Source organism: Xiphophorus maculatus, chromosome 5 (assembly GCF_002775205.1).
Source record: "Xiphophorus maculatus strain JP 163 A chromosome 5, X_maculatus-5.0-male, whole genome shotgun sequence".
NCBI classification, from domain to species: domain Eukaryota; kingdom Metazoa; phylum Chordata; class Actinopteri; order Cyprinodontiformes; family Poeciliidae; genus Xiphophorus; species Xiphophorus maculatus.
The window spans coordinates 21,790,380-21,807,621 of record NC_036447.1 but is presented as its reverse complement, the minus strand read 5'-3'; the positions used below and the strand labels follow the sequence as shown (position 1 = coordinate 21,807,621).

The following is a 17,242-nucleotide window of genomic DNA, read 5'->3' as shown; positions in this document are numbered from 1 at the left end:
AGGATTAAAGGACTAATGTCCCAAAAGGATCTGGAGAAACTCATCCATGCATTTATCTTTCATGGCATTGATTACGGCAACACTGCCAAATGTTTGGCCATGATTAACAATATATGGGATATTTCATTTGCCTTCAAAGTACTTAATGAATAAACTGAATATAACTTGTTAATATTCAGGCATGTTTCTTTATTAAACAAATATAAATAACCCAAAACACTCGTGGTGAGTTGGCTCCGGTGGTGGGGGAGGATGCCGGTCAGACCTGGCAGGCCCAAATGTGTTGTGAGGGTCTGCTGGGAACGTATGGCAGAATCCCCTGAGACGGAGCTTTAACTCCCATTTCCGGCAGAACTTTGAACACGTTCCGGTGGAGGAGGGGGACATTGAGTCTGAGTGGACCATGTTCCATGCCTCCATTGTCGAGGCGGCTTATCGGAGCTGTGGCTTGGTCCTCCCTTGTTCAAGGTTGTCGGTGCCTGTCGCAGCGGCAACCCTCGAACCCGTTGGTAGACACCTTTGGTGAGGGATGCTGTCAGGCGGAAGAAGGAGTCCTATCGGGCCTTTTTGGTCTGTGGGACTCCAGAAGCAGCTGATGGGTACAGGCGAAGCAGCATGCGGCTCGGGTGGTTGCTGAGGCAAAAACTCGGGCATCTCAGGACGCCGGATGGTGGGGATGGTGTGCTGCTGACCTCGACTCGGGACGTTGTGGGCCGGTGGGCAGAGTACTGTCCCTGTATGACCAGTGTCAGAGTCTGGTCCGCATTTCCGGCAGTAAGTCGGGCTTGTTTCCGGTGAGAATTGGATTATGCCAGGGCTGTCCTTTGTCACCGATTTTGTTCATTTCTTTCATGGACAGAATTTCTAGACACAGCCAAGGTGTTGAGGGGATCCGTTTTGGTGGCCTTAGGATCTCATCTCTGCTTTTTGCGGATAATGTGGTCCTTTTGGCTTCATCAGGTCGTGATCTGCAGCTCTCGCCGGAGCGGTTCGCAGCCGAGTGTGAAGCGGCCAGGATGAGGATCAGTGCCTCCAAATCTGAGGCCATGATCTTGAGCTGGAAAAGGGTAGAGTGCCTTCTCCGGGTCGGGAGGGGGGATGTCCTGCCCCAAGTGGAGGAGTTCAAGTATCTCGGGATCTTGTTCACGAATGAGGGAAGAAGGAACGAGAGGTCAACAGGCGGATTGGCTCAGCGTCTGCCGTCAAGCGGGCGCTGTACCGGTCCTTCATGGTGAAGAAAGAGCTTAGTAAAAAAGTGAAGCTCTTGATTTACTGGTCGACCTACATTCCCACCCTCATCTATGGTCATGAGCTTTGGGTCATGACCGAAAGAATGACATTACGGATACAAGCGACTGAAATGGGTTTTCTCCGTAGGGTGTCTGGGCTCTCCCTTAGAGATAGGGTGAGAAGCTCAGTCATCCGGGAGGAGCCGCTGCTCCTTCACGTAGAGAGGAGCCAGTTGAGGTGGCTCGGGCATCTAGTCAGGACGCCTCCCTGGTGAGGTGTTCTGGGCACGTCCCACTGGGAGGAGGCCCTGGGGAAGACCCAGGACACGCTGGAGGGGCTATGTTTCTCGGCTGGCTTGGGAACGCCTTGGGATTCCCCCGGAGGAGCTGGAACAAGTGGCCGGGGAGAGGGAAGTCTGGGCCTCCCTTCTTAAGTTGCTACCCCCGCGACCCGACCCCGGATAAAGCGGAAAAAAATGGATGGATAGATAAATACTGTAACCCAAATTTCCACACACAATAATACAACAGACCTGAGCCTGTAGAGGAACAGATCCAATATTAATTCTGTCTTTTTATTCAGTTGACATTTTGTCAAAAATGTACAAAGGTTTAATATAATTCTTTTAATTTTACATTAAAACAATATGTGGAAATTGTCCACAAAAGCAGCGCAGTGCATGCAGTTTGTTTGCATGCATGTTTTTTTAAAAACATTAAATATAACTTCTTGTTTTACAAACAGATACAATGAACCTTTTAGGAAACACGCTGTGCCAGTGGACCATGTCAAGTCTTTGAAAGGCATCACCCAATCCACACTTTTCTGCATAGACTGTTGTAATGTTATGGCAGGTGAGGTCACTTTAACCCTTTGTGCATCTTTGTCCAGTTTCAGTCCATAAAGGCAGTTCTGTGTGCGTCTTTTCTTCTTCTCACCACTGTCCTTTCACTCAAAGATGTGATAACGATACCGACCGCCTGCTTTCCGTCAGGCTGTCATTGTGCTTTGGTATAGGTAATACTAGTTTAAGACTCATCAGTAACTGTCCTGAGTCTGTGCAGGTTCCTCCCACAGCCAATCTTCTCTATTGCCCACCTGGTAGAGAAAACAATGCTGAAGGAATGTACCGTGAGCTGCCTTCCAGAGGTCACTGTGTGTCTGGCAAGTTCATGCAAGCCTGCACCCGTGCAGATTCCTGCAGCAGCAGCAGCAGCAGATGCAGCGAGATGCTTGTTGGTTAACTCCCCACACAGCTGTTAGCTTTCAAAAGCAACACATCACTCCAGAAATTAACAGCAGCCTGTGCAGATGGAGGCTGATTATTCATTACATTATACAGCATTTAGATGTTTCCCCATCTTCCCACCCTGATTTTGAAAACAAGCTGCTTGCGTTTCCCAAACTAATGTGGTTTGGTTATTGTCATCAAGGGTTCATTTCTATCAGCATCCACCAGTGGTTTAGAAGCCCAGTGGTGAGTTTCAGGCCTTTTGTTTATTTGACCACAGTGAAGCCATAATTCTGTGTCTTCCAGGTCTATTTTTACCTGTTAAACCTTTTCACATTTTTGTCACGTTACAACTACAAACCTCATTGTATTGTATTTGGACTTATGGCATACAAAATAGTGCAGAATTGTAAACTAAGTTCCTCCTATAGGCATGTAGTTGCACTGAATTTTATTTAGGGGCATCAGAGGAAAAGAAGGTTGAATGCAAACGTGCTCTCATCTCCCCCATCATTTTACTTCCACTTCTCAATGATTTTTGTTTTGATCTGTTACCTTAACTCCCAATAAAATATTCTTTTTGTATTATTTTATAGTTTGTCCAGCTGGTTTCTGTTTGTGACCTGGCATGTGTCATAATTTTGTTCAGCAGTGCATGTTACGCTGAATGACAAGAACATCTGAATCTGTCAGTAATAGTTTTAGCTGACAAAATGTGAAAACATTAAAGAGGTCTGAATATGTTTGCAAGACATCATGCTTGGGTGAAGTTTTGTTTAAAACTATAATGATGGTTATATCCCTATTATATATATAACCCTGACCATCATTATAGTACTTTTTTCCTCCAGTTGATGATCGGTAATTACCATCAAATTATTGTCAAACCAAAATAAATTAAATAAAAGTACAACGTCCAACTGCCTGGTAATTTTTTGTCCGGAATTGCAGTAGTCTTTTTTTCTTCAAGGCGTCATAAATGCAAGTCAAGTTGTCTCAAAGTTATTCACGAGTAAAGCCCTTTTTTCATGCACTGACGACGTTTCTGCACATGCTTGCAGATAAAAACTCACAGCAAACCTCGTCTCCTTTATCTACCCATGCCCCTTCCCTTCCCTCCTACCCTCGAAGTCCATTCCTAGCATTATTCTCATGTACTCATAGACGACGTAGGACACGCTCACGGCCGGGACGATCTTTAGCAGGTTGGGGGAGATTCCTCGGTAAAGTCCGGCGATGCCCTCTTGCGTAACAATGTTGCGGAGCAAGGACAGCATTGAAAGTTTAGGGGATCCTTTCACTGAAGCTGATTGGAGAGAAATATAGGAAAGATCAAGTTAGGAAAAATAAGAAAAACATTTTTTATATATTTTTATAGAATATTAGAGATACACGTAAAGGAACTTTGGGTCTCCTTCTAAAAAGAAGAAAGTAGTTTGGGGATTGCAGCCCAAGATGTTGAGTCTTTGGATTTCAAATATCAGCAGACAAACTGGCACAACTAATAGATCTAAAGTAGTCGTCTTTTAATAATTTATTAGTAGATTAAAGTTAGTCGGTTTTGATTGCTTTCAACCTTTATTAAATTAAATCATTATTTGAAAACTGCTTTTTGTATTTCTTTCAATTTAATTATATTCAGTTAATCTCATTTATCTAGAACTGGCCATTGCCTCCCTGTGCAGTTTTCCCTGAAAACAATCTCGCTTGCAGCACAATCTGGGCTTTCTGTCCTTCACTTGGATTGCCCCTGGTAGATTTTTACCGGGGCCGATCAGCGAACAGAAAGAAAAATTGTGAACAATTACGTCGATTTTCTGCACTGTTTTAGAATTGTAGTCTGTCTGTACTTTTAGCCACAGCAGCGGAGGACGTGAACGAAGCTGTTCAGTCTGTCGGCCACACTTCCAAATATTGAATTAAGATTAATATCTGCCTCTTTCAGAATAGCACTTCTCCCATTGCAGTGGAAGACGGTTGTTTGCAGCGCAGAGAATTTCCGGTAAGCTTCGTAGCACTGAACCGGTAACAAACGTTAGCGACCGGGTAAAATTTAAAACCTTAACACGGTCCACCCCTCCAGCAATCATAGGAAAAGGACAATTTACAACAAAATGTCAATTCAATCAAATCATACATCCACTCTAATTAGATTTGTAATGCAATTTGGCTGATATGAAACTATATTTCATTCTCTGAAACGTTTGGTGGAATCCAGATGCCCGCAGCTGTCCTAACCTTGTGCTTGCATGCGTGTGCGGATCAGCGCCAGCGGGTAACTCGCAAGCATCCCGCATGTACTGGAGACTGCGCCGCATCCCAACAACACCATCACCCCCGGGTCAGACAAGCCCGTGTTCCGGTTCAGCCATGCAAGTTTGAGCGTCTGTGGAAGACAAGAGTGAGTGGGAAGTGAAGAGCCAGGGGAAATGCGCCACACTGAGAGCTGCGCTTCCCTCTGACCTCATACACAGCCAGGTCAATACCAGCATAAGGGACGATGCTCAGCATGTTGGGGACGTAGCCCTTGTAGAAGGCCGCAGCGCCTTCCCGCTGCAGGATCTGTTTGGCGCAGTCTGCTATTCCTTTGAACTGACCCGTTTTTCTGAGACTGAGCCGCGTCTTCAGCACCTGATGCACAGACAGAGGGACTGAGATGATTCATTTATAAGCAACCTTAGCATTTCCTCTTAGTGCCGTCGAATGATTTGTACATGTTTGGCCCATTACCTCCATCGGGTAAATGACTGTCTGAGCTGTTGCTCCAGCCAAAGAGCCGGCGACAAACCTCTCATGAACCCTCAGAGTTCTTGTTTCATCATGACCGCGCATCACACTCTTGATCTATGCAGAATACAAGGAAAGCAAAGGTTCGGGATAAGCATCACTATCAAACATTTATGCTCTATGATCTTAAATAAACTAAAAGCTAAAGGGAAATGTAGCTACAAGACTTAGATTTTATATTAATTACATCTTAGCTTCATGCCATTCATTAGTTTGTGAGAGAAGAGCAATACTACTGCCTTTTTAATACAAGTTAAATTTCAAGTAGTTAATTTCAGAATGCAGCCTGTAATTAGCATCATTGTAACAAGCCTGCATGCATCATTGTTGTTGTGATGGTTGTTTTTTTCCCTTTTAATAACACACAGTCTATAATCCATCTGCTTTTGACTTACAAGCTAAGTGTTGCCATATGGGAAAACAAATCATATTTAATGATAATTTAAAATATACGCCAAACGACACGATAGATCCAACTCAAATCTCAAATCCAACAGGTGTCGTAGAAGTGTTCACCTGTTCATAAGTGGAGAATTTGATGGCAGTCTCAGGGGCGATTTTCAGGACATTGACTCCGTTGCCTCTCCACAGAGACCATGGTCCTCCCTCGTTCAGCATGTACTTAAACCCGCTCAGAGCGCTGCCTCTAAATTCAGAGGAGCCGTGTACCTGTACAGAGCGGGAATAGTTAGGCATGAAAGATTCATTTTCTCATACATTTTACTCTACTGCTGTTAGACTGACTTGTCTGAAGACTTTGAGGCGGTCCAGTGGAGCGGTTCCGGTTCGGGACACAGATCCAGCCATGACTCCCGCCATCAGCTGCCGCCACATATAGCCAGACTTCTTCTGCGCTTCTGAAAACTCCTCTGGGACTGTCAGCTGCTCGCCTGTGTCCAATATCTACTGAGACCACAAATCGGGAGCAAAGAACAAACTGCACATTTCAAAATAGGGAGTTAGAAATAAATCTCAGACATGATATTTTGTAGTCTAGAGACCAACTGTAGGAACTACTTCCGTGACGTTCCAACCAACTGCACCGTCTCTGTTATTTAGAGATGTTCTTGTTCAAGTTCTGCAAGCTCGTTTACCATTGAACGCTTCCAGAACCGAGCCACATCCTCCATGTCGTTCAGGTGTTTGAACAGGAAGTAGTCGCGCCACTCACTCCAGTTAATCGTCATGGTGCCATCCTTGTCCATACTGAAGAAAAACCAAATGTATTAACAGACACACTGACACAGACACTGCAGCCATAACTTATGATAGCAAAGTTCATTTCTAATAGGATAATTAGGATTAATTGTAATGAATTCGATTATTGAAATAATTGTCAATTAATTTAGTAATCAATTAATCAATAACTTGAGTATATAGTAAAACAACAGTTCAATGTATATAACTGTGTCAGCAAGAAATGTGGATGGGCGATCTGGATTTAAAAGTTTATTATGATCTTTTAGGGTATATGTTGGAATAATGATAAAAATGGTGAAATAAAGCATTTAAAATCTACTGTAGTGTTTTTTAAGACCTTATGGCTAAGATTGTACATCACTGCAGTCAAAGCACTACAAACTTAAACACTGCACTTCAAAAAACTGCCACAAAAAACAACTAATTATTAAACCAGCTACTTTAGGAATCAAGTTACTTTAAATAAATAAACAAAGAATAACTGTATTTAATGATACTTTAAAATACATTGATATTTATTACGCCTATCAAATAACTAACAGCTGTCACGACCAATTCATAGGGATTTTTCAATTTTTTTTAATTAAAATTTTTACCTTCAATGAGAGAATGAGCTTGGATTCATTTATTCATTCACAAAGTCCTTATCCTGGCATTTAGCAAACATAAATTATTTTTTCAAACCTAACTAAGATAAAACAGGAAAGATTTAGCCGGACTTACTATTGGATTGTGTGAAAAAAACAGATTCTGTCTGTTTTCGAACGGTTTATAAATCTGGCTACAACTGTGTAGTGATATGAAGAGAGCCTGGATGACAAACCTTAGCAGAATCCTGGTGGCATCTTCAGGGCTAACATTCACACCGATGGTGTGCAGACAGTCCTGAATCTCTTCCACATCAATCCAACCTGCAGATATGAAGAGACAGCAGAACACAAGAAGGAAGTTAGAAGGTTTGGGATAAAACAACATGTAAAAAAATAACAGTGAGGTTCATTGTTCTTCCGTCTTTCTCCTTTCGGCCACAGACCGTCTTTGTTTCTGTCCACATGGTGAAACATGACTTGAAGTTGCTTCTCGTGGTTGTGAAGATACTCGACGAACTCCTCAAAGTCCAGGACTCCGTCTTGGTTGGTGTCCCCGGTCTCTACAATCTGACAATGAAAATGAAGAATTTAAATATATTATCTATCTATCTATCTATCTATCTATCTATCTATCTATCTATCTATCTATCTATCTATCTATCTATCTATCTATCTATCTATCTATCTGTCTGTCTGTCTGTCTGTCTGTCTGTCTGTCTGTCTGTCTGTATATATATATATATATATATATATATATATATACATATATATATATATATGTATATATATATATATATATATATATATATGAAATAAATATATTATTTAATATATTTGGCCATGTTTAATGGATGTATGCCCGCAATTCTGCTTGTGAGGAAAAGTCGCTGAATGTTTGTTGCCCTATTTACTGTTGCATCAAAGTAGAAGCAAAAAGTGTGGTCGATAAGAGAAAAATACTTCAACACCATTTGGCCTTTTTGACTGATGGGCCAAATGGGTCACACTTTGGACTGCCACCCTGCTTTACTGGAATGCCCCCCCCCCAAAAAGCCTACATACAAATGAATCTAAAATACTAAAATATAGCAAATTATTATACAGTAAAAAAAACAAAAACATGGTACCTATACGAACGGAACAAAACCTCTTGGAAATATAACCAGGAAAACCTGATAACTCATGAAAAAATACAAGGAGTACAACAGGGATAAAGGTCACCATTCTCAGCTTACAAGAGCAGCCTCCTTAGACAGAAATAACCGCCACGCTGCCCTTCACGTGCCCACATGCAGAAACCTTCACAGACACATGGCCACATGTACACAGCAACTGAGGATTTAACTGAGGAGAGTTAAATTGTCTGCCTGTGTTCACAAAACAGCCACGCTGCTGATGTTCTGGTACAAACAGTACCCAAACAAACTGGAGGTTACATGGTTCAAGAGCGTTTACGGAATGAAAACGGCTGCACACTTTTAACTAGACCCAACAGAAACCATGTGCTATTATTACACTGTTACAAAAATCAACTCAAGCCACTTAACATGGCGCAGTTTGAATAAAGATGGGCCGTTATTTTTTTTTACTTAATGTAATATTTTTGACTTTGTTTTCCTTCTATCATTACGAGGGATACAATTAACCCTGTTATGTTCTGTAATGCAACAAAGTAAAAGCTTAGATTAGCATACAGATCTTGCCAAAAATTATTATGAAATTTAGAAAAAGATGTTAAAGATGTAATTATGGTATAAATCTTCATAACGTGCAAACAAAAAAAAAATGTTGGAGAAAATATTTAGATGCTTTTTGGGTGGGAACTATTTTTTTATTTTTATCATTTCCTAAATGATTTGAGGCGGCCTTTATTTAAGAGTGGTTAGATAGGACAGTGGGTAATGAAGACACGCGGCAAAGGTCATCAGGTCGGGACTCGAACCTGCATCGAGGACTAAGGCCTCCATACGTGAGTTGTGCTTTACCCCTGCACCTCCACACCACCCCAGGTGGGAGACATTTCATCAAACTTTTTAACATAGTTTCATTCAGTCTGTGATAAAATACAAACCTGCTTTTCTTATCCGTGCTTCAGGCCTCGTAGTTACTTACCTTCTGCAGGCAGCCGTTGGAGAGCCCTTTGTGTGCCAGCCCCGCCTGCAGCTCCAGCATGTCAATGCGTCCATCTTTGTTGAGGTCCAGCTGTTCGAACAGCTCAGCCCAGTGCTTCCTTCTCTCCTCATCTGGAACAAAGTGTTGATCTTCCTGACACTGCACCTTCAGGATCCAAGTCGACCGCTGGGTTGTCATGACCGGACGTCACTCGGAGTCAGCTGAAATGCAAGAGCATCAGTTCAATAACCTTCGTAACGAACAATGAACATCCTTCAGACCTGTACACCGAGGCAGCGATGGACTTTTAGACTTGGCTACTTCACCTACGGCCCAAAAAGAGAGCCAATGCAGTTGTGCTGAAGGTCTTTTCAATTAAAGATTCATGCAGATATAACTAAATGTCTTATTACTGCACATATCAGGCAAGATATTGAAAAATCTCACTGAGAGTACTTGAATGTTTTGATGATTCCTTAGATAAAGTTACAAACCTCTGTATGTAACAAGATCTGGAGATACAAAATCAATTAAGCTCAAAAATAACAACGGACAGAATATGGAGAAACACGTTGGTTTGAGCCTTTGACGTTTTTGCCGTGTTCCTTTCACACCTGAATTCAACTTGTTCCATTTGTCAAACAATGTCATAAGGAGGCTCTTTATTTGGAGATCGATGCATTCAGGTGGAGATTTATGGGTAATAGTGTTACGCTTTTATTTCTGTAATGGGATCTACAATACGAACAGCTCTAACAATTTCTTTTAAAAAAGCTGGGCTTCATCTTTCAGTTTATTTCAATTTATTTTATTTATATAGCGTCAAAAAAAACAAGAAAAAAAAAAACAATTTGCCAGACAGCTGATCTACCTCTGTAATCCAGTCACAAAGCCATATTCCTCCTGGACCATAAATACTTTCTGTGTTAAGAAAGTACTCATGTACATTTCTGTTAAATATTTTGTCTAGGATAGAAAACACAGAATCAATCAATGGATTTGATGTGCTTTTTATGGAAAGAAAAAACTAGGAAAACAATGATAAGAGCTAAATAGCTCTATCAATGACTCCATCCATGAAAGAATCACAACTATACATAGATGTGCAGAGCTAGGAGAACTTTCTCTAGAAAGAATTTTAAAAAGAAGAGAACACATTATAAATGATGTCAGTAGCTCCATCAGTGGCTTTTACCAGTAGAAACACAACTAAACACAAGATCACAGGGCCAGGAGTAATTTCTTTGGAAAACAAAAAAGAAGAGAGTAGGTAAATTTTTGTGACGGTGTAAACATTTCTAGAAACTATACCATGTTTATAGGGAATCTTTCAGAAAGAAGTGGTACAAAGTGAATTGACGCAAACTTCAGAAGTTAACGTTACGATATTGAGTCTGCTGTTGTATGTTCATTCCCCCTCCCTGCCCAGTTCCTGACCTGTTACCACCAATAAACTCCTCTAACACTACTGAATCTGCCCGCAGCTTAAAGGTGATGTTTAGCCAACTCTTTGTACTTTGAGGTAAATAAAAATGTGTGTGAGCCTAGGGCACCAAAACTGACTCCAGCCCAGAGGCCCAGATTTCCCTAAATCCGGCCCTGGTAGGCACAGTTTACAAGAATGGAAAACATTTTCCCTGTTGACAGTTTTTTTCCAACCCATGAGTATATTTAGGTCCTTATAGTTCAGCTAAAGTCATATTAGTGGTTTGTACTTCTGCTAAAGCACAAATCATCTCTTATTCTGAAATTATGTACAAATTACACGACTATAATAATTTATTGCTAAACATTAGCAATAAAAGTGTATATTTTCAGCTCACAGCTCCACGCATTGACGCAGGCTGCAATGATAATCGCGTATAATCTAATCCTCAAGCAGTTATGGAGGCTGTTGGAGTCTAATTATAAAACCCAGCAGACCTCCGCCTCAGCCTGACTCACTGTTTATCTGCACGCCGAGGCGCCGCCGACCAAAGCCGGATGCAGAGGAGGGTCGTGACTGGCGGGAGAAAGCAGCGGCTGCGGAGCTCCGTGTACTGGAGCCAGTTGACGCGGATCCACTGCGTCCCAGTGGATCCCGCGGGTTCCGGGTGCAGCCCAGCTGTTTGCTCCGTGTTGGGTGGATTTCCTTCACGCGGTTCTGTTCACGAAGCAGGAAGAGGCGAGAGAAGCAGTCCGCTGGCGGCCACAGTGTCCGCTGAGTGAATGTGGAGGATGTAGTCCTGGTTATAGCTGCGTGTTCCACATATCTCCTCTTTAATGTTCAGCTCACTTATTTTCCTCAAGCTCTTATTCACAAGACGCATTCAGATTACTTGTACTTCTTTTTTTTTTTTTCTTTACCACCATAACAGTTCCTCTTTTCTTTAATGCATGCAAACTTTTTGTTCGCCTTTATCTTTCATTTGTGCATCTGCAACTATTTAGATGCCAAAAAGATGTAAATATACAGACAATTCTCTGCTTTCGTTAAGCTCTTATCTGAACTAACTAAGCACAACATGCACGGATAACATTTCAAAGCTGTAACTGTCAGTACTTTCTGTCTGCAGTGGATTAGCACCGCAGGCTTCAAGTTTCCTCACATGATGGTTGGCATTTCACTCCCGTCGCCCACTTCTCGTCAACAGTGAGGACATCAGCTCCTTTCCTCAGAGGACTGTCAAAACAGGTTCCCAGTGTCCAACTGGTGCTTTAATGGCACAAATATGAGAACATGGGCTGCCCAGCATTGAGCTTTGCGACAGCGCAGGATAGAACCGGGCAATACGGGTGCACAGTTTCATATCAGTTGATATTGAAAATTATTAATTTTATTGTTTTAATATGAAATACTGCCAAACTGGTGATATGACCTTTCTTGTTTTATCCTCAATTTCTTCTTTAGCTGTTTTTCTCGACTTCTCCTTTTACACCACACCGTTGATTTTTATTTTTAAGCAGTTATGAAGAGGCATAACTGCTTAACAGTAGCAGTTATGCTGCGCAAGTTACTCAACAGGTTGTTGCTAGGTAACCAAAGAGCCGGTGAGTTAGTTGATGCTTTTCTTTCTGACATTTTCTATTGAGAATGATCAAATGACTGTCACCATATGTTGATTTATTGCCCAGACTGCTACATGGTTAAAACAAACAAACAAACAAATAAATAAAGGAAGATCCTAGAGTCCTGGGGACGTTAGGACCCTGAAAAGACAACAAATCATCTTTTCTATATGAATCTTTGTTAGTCTCTTAATCTTTCACTAACAGAGTGAAAGACTAAAAACAAATGGAAAACTATTAACATGGCCACTCATGATGAAAAAAAAAAAAGAGCGTTACGACGTGACAAACATCCCCAAATAGAGCCAACCCCAAAGAAAATACAACATAAAAAGTCCAAGGGAAATCTAAAAATAATAACAGGCAACATCAGAAATTAACGCAAGCCAACTAAAAGATGTGAAATTAATGGGTTGAATCATCTTAAATAATTATGATTGCACTAAAAACTTTTTAAAAATTTTTTTTTGAAAGAATGACAATTTTTTTTTTAAAAACAGAGTGATGAGGAATTTACAAACTGCAAAGAGAGCATGCATGGCAGATAAATAAAAGCTAAAGAAAAACATCCTGGCAGCATGACGCCGTCACCACCGTGCTTCACTGTGGGGACGATGTGTTCAGCGTTATGTTCAACATTACATTTCATTCCCAAATGGGATTTTTATTGAACTTTCTTCTGCAATTTTGCTGTGGAGCTCCTCAGATGTTAACCAGCTGTGCTAACAAACTCTGATCCCTTCACAGAACAGCTGGATTTACACTGAGATTAAATTACACACAGGATTATTCTACATAATTAATAGGTGAATTCTGAAGGCATTTGCATTGGATTTTATCTAGGCGTATTCATGCCAGTGTTTTCACATTTTTATTTATAACATTTTTTTATTTTCTTTCCACTTTAGAACTATGGACTACTTTGAGCTGGACTATCAGATAAAATACAATAAAATGTGTAGTTTTAACATAAGTGATAGAATTAAAATAATAACCTATATAAATACTAATCAGTATGTTTCTGAGTATGTTGAAGGAGGCCCTACTGAAGGACGCAGAGACAGCCGGCACCAGTTCTAATCAGACGGCTGCTCAGCAGAAGGACATGCTATTCTTCATGTTTATAAAATGATAGTGTATAGCGTAATTATGCTGATGCAGTTATGCTGTTTGTAGTAAATATTCTAGTTTATCTCATGAAATGTGAATCACGTTGCAGCTGCATATGTTTTGATTAGAGCTGAAATGTGCATTGCAACTAGGGGATGATTTTCAATAAAAAGAGAGGTGCGGCAGAATGTGCTTTCAGAATAGGTGGAGATTGTAACTGAAGCACATCTCTGTCTGTTCTCCTCGCGAGCAAAAATAATCTACAGTAACTCTCTTGTCTTTTCCTGTTTCTTGCATTTTTTTTCAATGTTCTAGGTGATTCGAACCTGACAATAAGAAACTGTGGAAAAGTTCATCCATTTGCAAGGTGTTGCTTAGTGACAATTTCCCACGGTTTCAAGGCCCAGTATACACCTACGCTCTCAGCTGTGTGTGAACAATAGCAATATAATTGATACTGCAGAGCTAAACTACTTGTCCGTTATAAAACTCATACAGAGTTCTCAGACTGCTCCTCCACCTGCTCCTCCATCATCACTTCATTATCTTTCTGCAGAACTCCACAGAACAGAACGTCCATGTTTGGACCAACACAGACCTTTATGAGGCTGCCAGTGTACCCTGACCAAACACACACACACAGCGCTGCTTCTTTGATTTTCCTTTCATATACACTGACCTGCTTTGTGTCTCCTGCTGACAGGTCTACCTGATCTGTTCCCCATCACATCCCCGTTCAGCTCCCAGCTCCACACCTGCTGGTCTGAGAGCAGCAGATCCACGGATCAGATAATCCACATGTCCACCGCTGTATATAAGAGCGGCGCATTCAAGCCCCGGAGACAGACTGACAAGTTATCTAAAGTAATAATATTGAGTTCATTTTGAAATATGTGTAAGGGACTCTCCTACCTGCCTTCCTCCTGCTTGGAGAAGTAAGTGTTTCTCTAGGATTCCAGGTGATAAACTTTGCTGGGATTTGAAATGCTTAAAATTTAATTTCATGCGTTTCAGGGCAAAAGGGATGCGAGTGAAGCTGAGCCACCTGGCTGAGATCCATCACAAGCAAAGGCAACTTAGTGAAGTTCGTTTTAGGTTAAATATGTGGTAATAACAATGCATTTTTAAATGAATCTTTTGCCTAATTTTCAGGGTACAAGATGGAAAAATCCTTCAGGATCTGGAAACTCTGCTGGGCAGCAAAAGTAGGTCACTTCATTTCTGTTTAAAATTCTGTTCATAAAAATCTTTTAAATGACTTTTGGTTGAAAGACACTGAGAAAATTTCTCAGAGAGTCTTTAATTTTATTCCTACACAAACTTAATAACTATATGGCAGACATGCCAATAGAAATATGCTGCTAAGATGATATTTAATTAGAACGTTATTGCAAAAAAAAAAAATCACTTTTTTAAAGAAGCATATAAATTATTCTAGTAGATTTATGTTAAAACTTAGAAATTATGCTCATTGAACTCAACATGGCTCATATATGAAAAATTAGAATAAAGCATATTTAAATGTTATGATTAAATGTTATGAATGTGTGTGAGGTGGTAGTAGTGAGTTAGATATTACTCATACAGCCTGCTCAAGAAATTAAAACAACTAGTGACATTTAAGCAGCATTTTTATTACTTAGATGATTAAAAAATTGTTTTCATTTCTTTAACATTGTTACTGCATCCAGTTAGCTGCATATACTCTGGAAGTTTTTATGCAATAAAATATTTTTCAGATTAAAGTTTCAGTATGATTGTGCGTGTTGCATTTACCAGATTCTTAGTTTTTTAAACTCTGATTTTAGGTTTGAACACAAATTTATATACTCAGGCAATTAATCAGGTGTTTATGTTTAATTAGAGTCTCAAAAATCAGACCATCTACCATCCTTGCAGCTCTGATAGAGCTTAAACTAAATTAGGTATTTTAATTAGGTTATAATTTGAGAAATTAATTTAAAAATTAACTGTTTTACAACTAAATTTACAATTAGCTGCAGTTAATTATTTAAAAGGTATAACTGAAGCATCTTTTTTTAACCTGTACCTTATGTTTTAGATTTATAGGTTTACAAGAGCTGTTGCGTGTATTTTTTATAAAGGTGTAATTAAGTCAGGCCATATCGCATATCGCGAATGAAGGATGACACTATGATTTTTGACTCAACTTAAAATAACGTCTACAACGTAAATTAACTTTAGTTTTGGAATATAATTAGACAATTGCACAGTTTAAGTCAGACAATATTGAAAACATTTGATATTTTACATCATAAACATACCTTCTGCCTCTGTCAGGTGGGCTGCTAATGACAAGATACATTTTTAAGCTCCGTTACTTGTCTTTTGATTGTTGCCGTTAAGCTGCGTTAACACTAACAGTTAAACCGGAAATCGTCCCTTCAAAATAAAAGCACCATAGCTCAACAGGAAGTTTACCATCATTAAAGCTAATTAAGGGTATTAGTCATGAGTATATTTCATTTGTATATTGTAGTCAATCTTTTATCCACTTACTTTCCATATGCTGCAAAAGTGTTTTTATATTTAAACTTGACTTGTTTACTCTGTATGAATATCAGAGTCAATAACTGGTTACATTTATTCAGCTACATTTACTTAAGTACATTTTTGGAAAAAAATTTACTTTTAGGAGCATTTTTTTTATTACGCTGTGGTTTTTAATTTTACTTGAGTTATTTTATTATAAAGTAAATAAATGAAACAGATGTTGGTAATACTCTACCCGCTTCACTGAATGGAGAACAAGCTTGGTTTAGTTTTAAATTGACCAGACACACACATGCAGTTTTATATAAAAATAAATTTATTTGGGGAAAAAAAAATATTTTGGCTGGATTTTGCTATTTAAAATGCCAGAATGTAACTTTATACTGTGGTTTGTCTGATGGAATAATTATTAATCATTAAATGAAATTATAAAATGACTCTTACCTTCGACAACAGTCTGTGGAAGCTTTCCCTCCAGGTCGATGTCTTCTTGATGCTGCTCTACATAACTGCGTCACTGTCCTTCCAGTCGGTCTTCAGGCGTTTCGAGGGTTCCTGCGTTCAGAGTTCAGCGAGGAGAACCTGGAGTTCTGGCTGGCCTGTGAGGACTACAGGGTTTCCCCTTCAAACATGCAGAAGACCAAAGCCAGCAGCATCTACAACCAGTTCATCAACCCCGACGCTCCACTAGAGGTCAGTGGAGGAGCGCAGTGCCAAACATTTATGAATCTTCGAGCTTGTTTTGACCTCCAGTTTTTCCTCCCTGTCAGGTGAACCTGGATGCTGAGACCCGTGAGGCTCTGCTGAGCATGATGGACTCCCCGTGTGCCGACACCTTCAACCTAGCACAGCAGAGGATCTACAGCCTGATGGCCAAGGACTCCTTCCCTCGGTTTCTCCGCTCTCACCACTGTGCAGAGGCCATCAAGGCTTATTAAACTTCCTAGCTGAAAACGGCTTCAGAAACTAATCTTTTCTGCTGGACTTGACTGTAATGTGCAATTTATTTTAGCAACACGTTTAGTCATGCAACAGTCTATTACAAGCTGTTAGGAACAGTAGCATTAAAATGCTTAAATGTAGATGAAAAAAAAAATACTTAAATAAAGAGTGGGTTATATAAATCTCTGAATGTTCTGATTTATTCAACATTACTGAATAGATTCACTTGTCAAATTAAGTTTTAATTTGATAGAGTTGCAAATATAACATTCCAGATATATAAAGTTTTAACACAGGTTAGGACTGGGCAATAAATCAATAACATATATACACACACAAAAAAAAAAATATATATATATATATATACTGTATATAATCACCTTTAGACGTGATTAATTTCAGTAGATTACTTGTCAGATTTTTCAATAATTTCACAGAACTCGGAGCCAGAACCAGATGGCATTCTGGGGGATGAAAG

General features: G+C 40.0%; 2 protein-coding genes across 5 annotated transcripts; one reads left to right on the top strand and one right to left on the bottom strand.

Annotated features, from left to right (window-relative positions):
- Positions 1 to 1,801: 1,801 nt before the first annotated feature.
- LOC102221058 (calcium-binding mitochondrial carrier protein SCaMC-3-like) lies at positions 1,802 to 16,358 on the bottom strand. Of its 4 annotated transcripts, XM_005805123.2 has the most exons (12): positions 11,095 to 11,647; positions 9,151 to 9,371; positions 7,482 to 7,605; positions 7,272 to 7,359; positions 6,343 to 6,454; positions 5,993 to 6,151; positions 5,765 to 5,917; positions 5,192 to 5,305; positions 4,925 to 5,092; positions 4,700 to 4,847; positions 3,585 to 3,767; positions 1,802 to 2,328 (listed from the first exon to the last, which is right to left on the bottom strand). In XM_005805123.2, exons 2-12 carry the CDS (start codon positions 9,346 to 9,348, stop codon positions 2,318 to 2,320), a joined length of 1,458 nt encoding a protein of 485 aa, XP_005805180.2. In that variant the 5' UTR covers positions 9,349 to 9,371; positions 11,095 to 11,647; the 3' UTR covers positions 1,802 to 2,317. The 4 variants fall into 4 exon arrangements, with proteins under 4 accessions (XP_005805180.2, XP_023189960.1, XP_023189959.1 ...); XM_023334192.1 differs by lacking the exon at positions 11,095 to 11,647 and adding an exon at positions 16,267 to 16,358 and having other exon boundaries at positions 1,802 to 3,767; XM_023334191.1 differs by having other exon boundaries at positions 1,802 to 3,767; positions 11,095 to 11,648.
- Positions 13,353 to 17,110, top strand: LOC102229163 (regulator of G-protein signaling 5-like). Its single transcript, XM_005805073.2, has 5 exons — positions 13,353 to 14,243; positions 14,323 to 14,379; positions 14,461 to 14,513; positions 16,352 to 16,515; positions 16,593 to 17,110. The coding sequence occupies exons 1-5, from the start codon at positions 14,200 to 14,202 to the stop codon at positions 16,758 to 16,760; spliced, it is 486 nt and encodes a 161-aa protein (XP_005805130.1). The 5' UTR covers positions 13,353 to 14,199; the 3' UTR covers positions 16,761 to 17,110.
- The last annotated feature ends 132 nt before the right edge of the window (positions 17,111 to 17,242 follow it).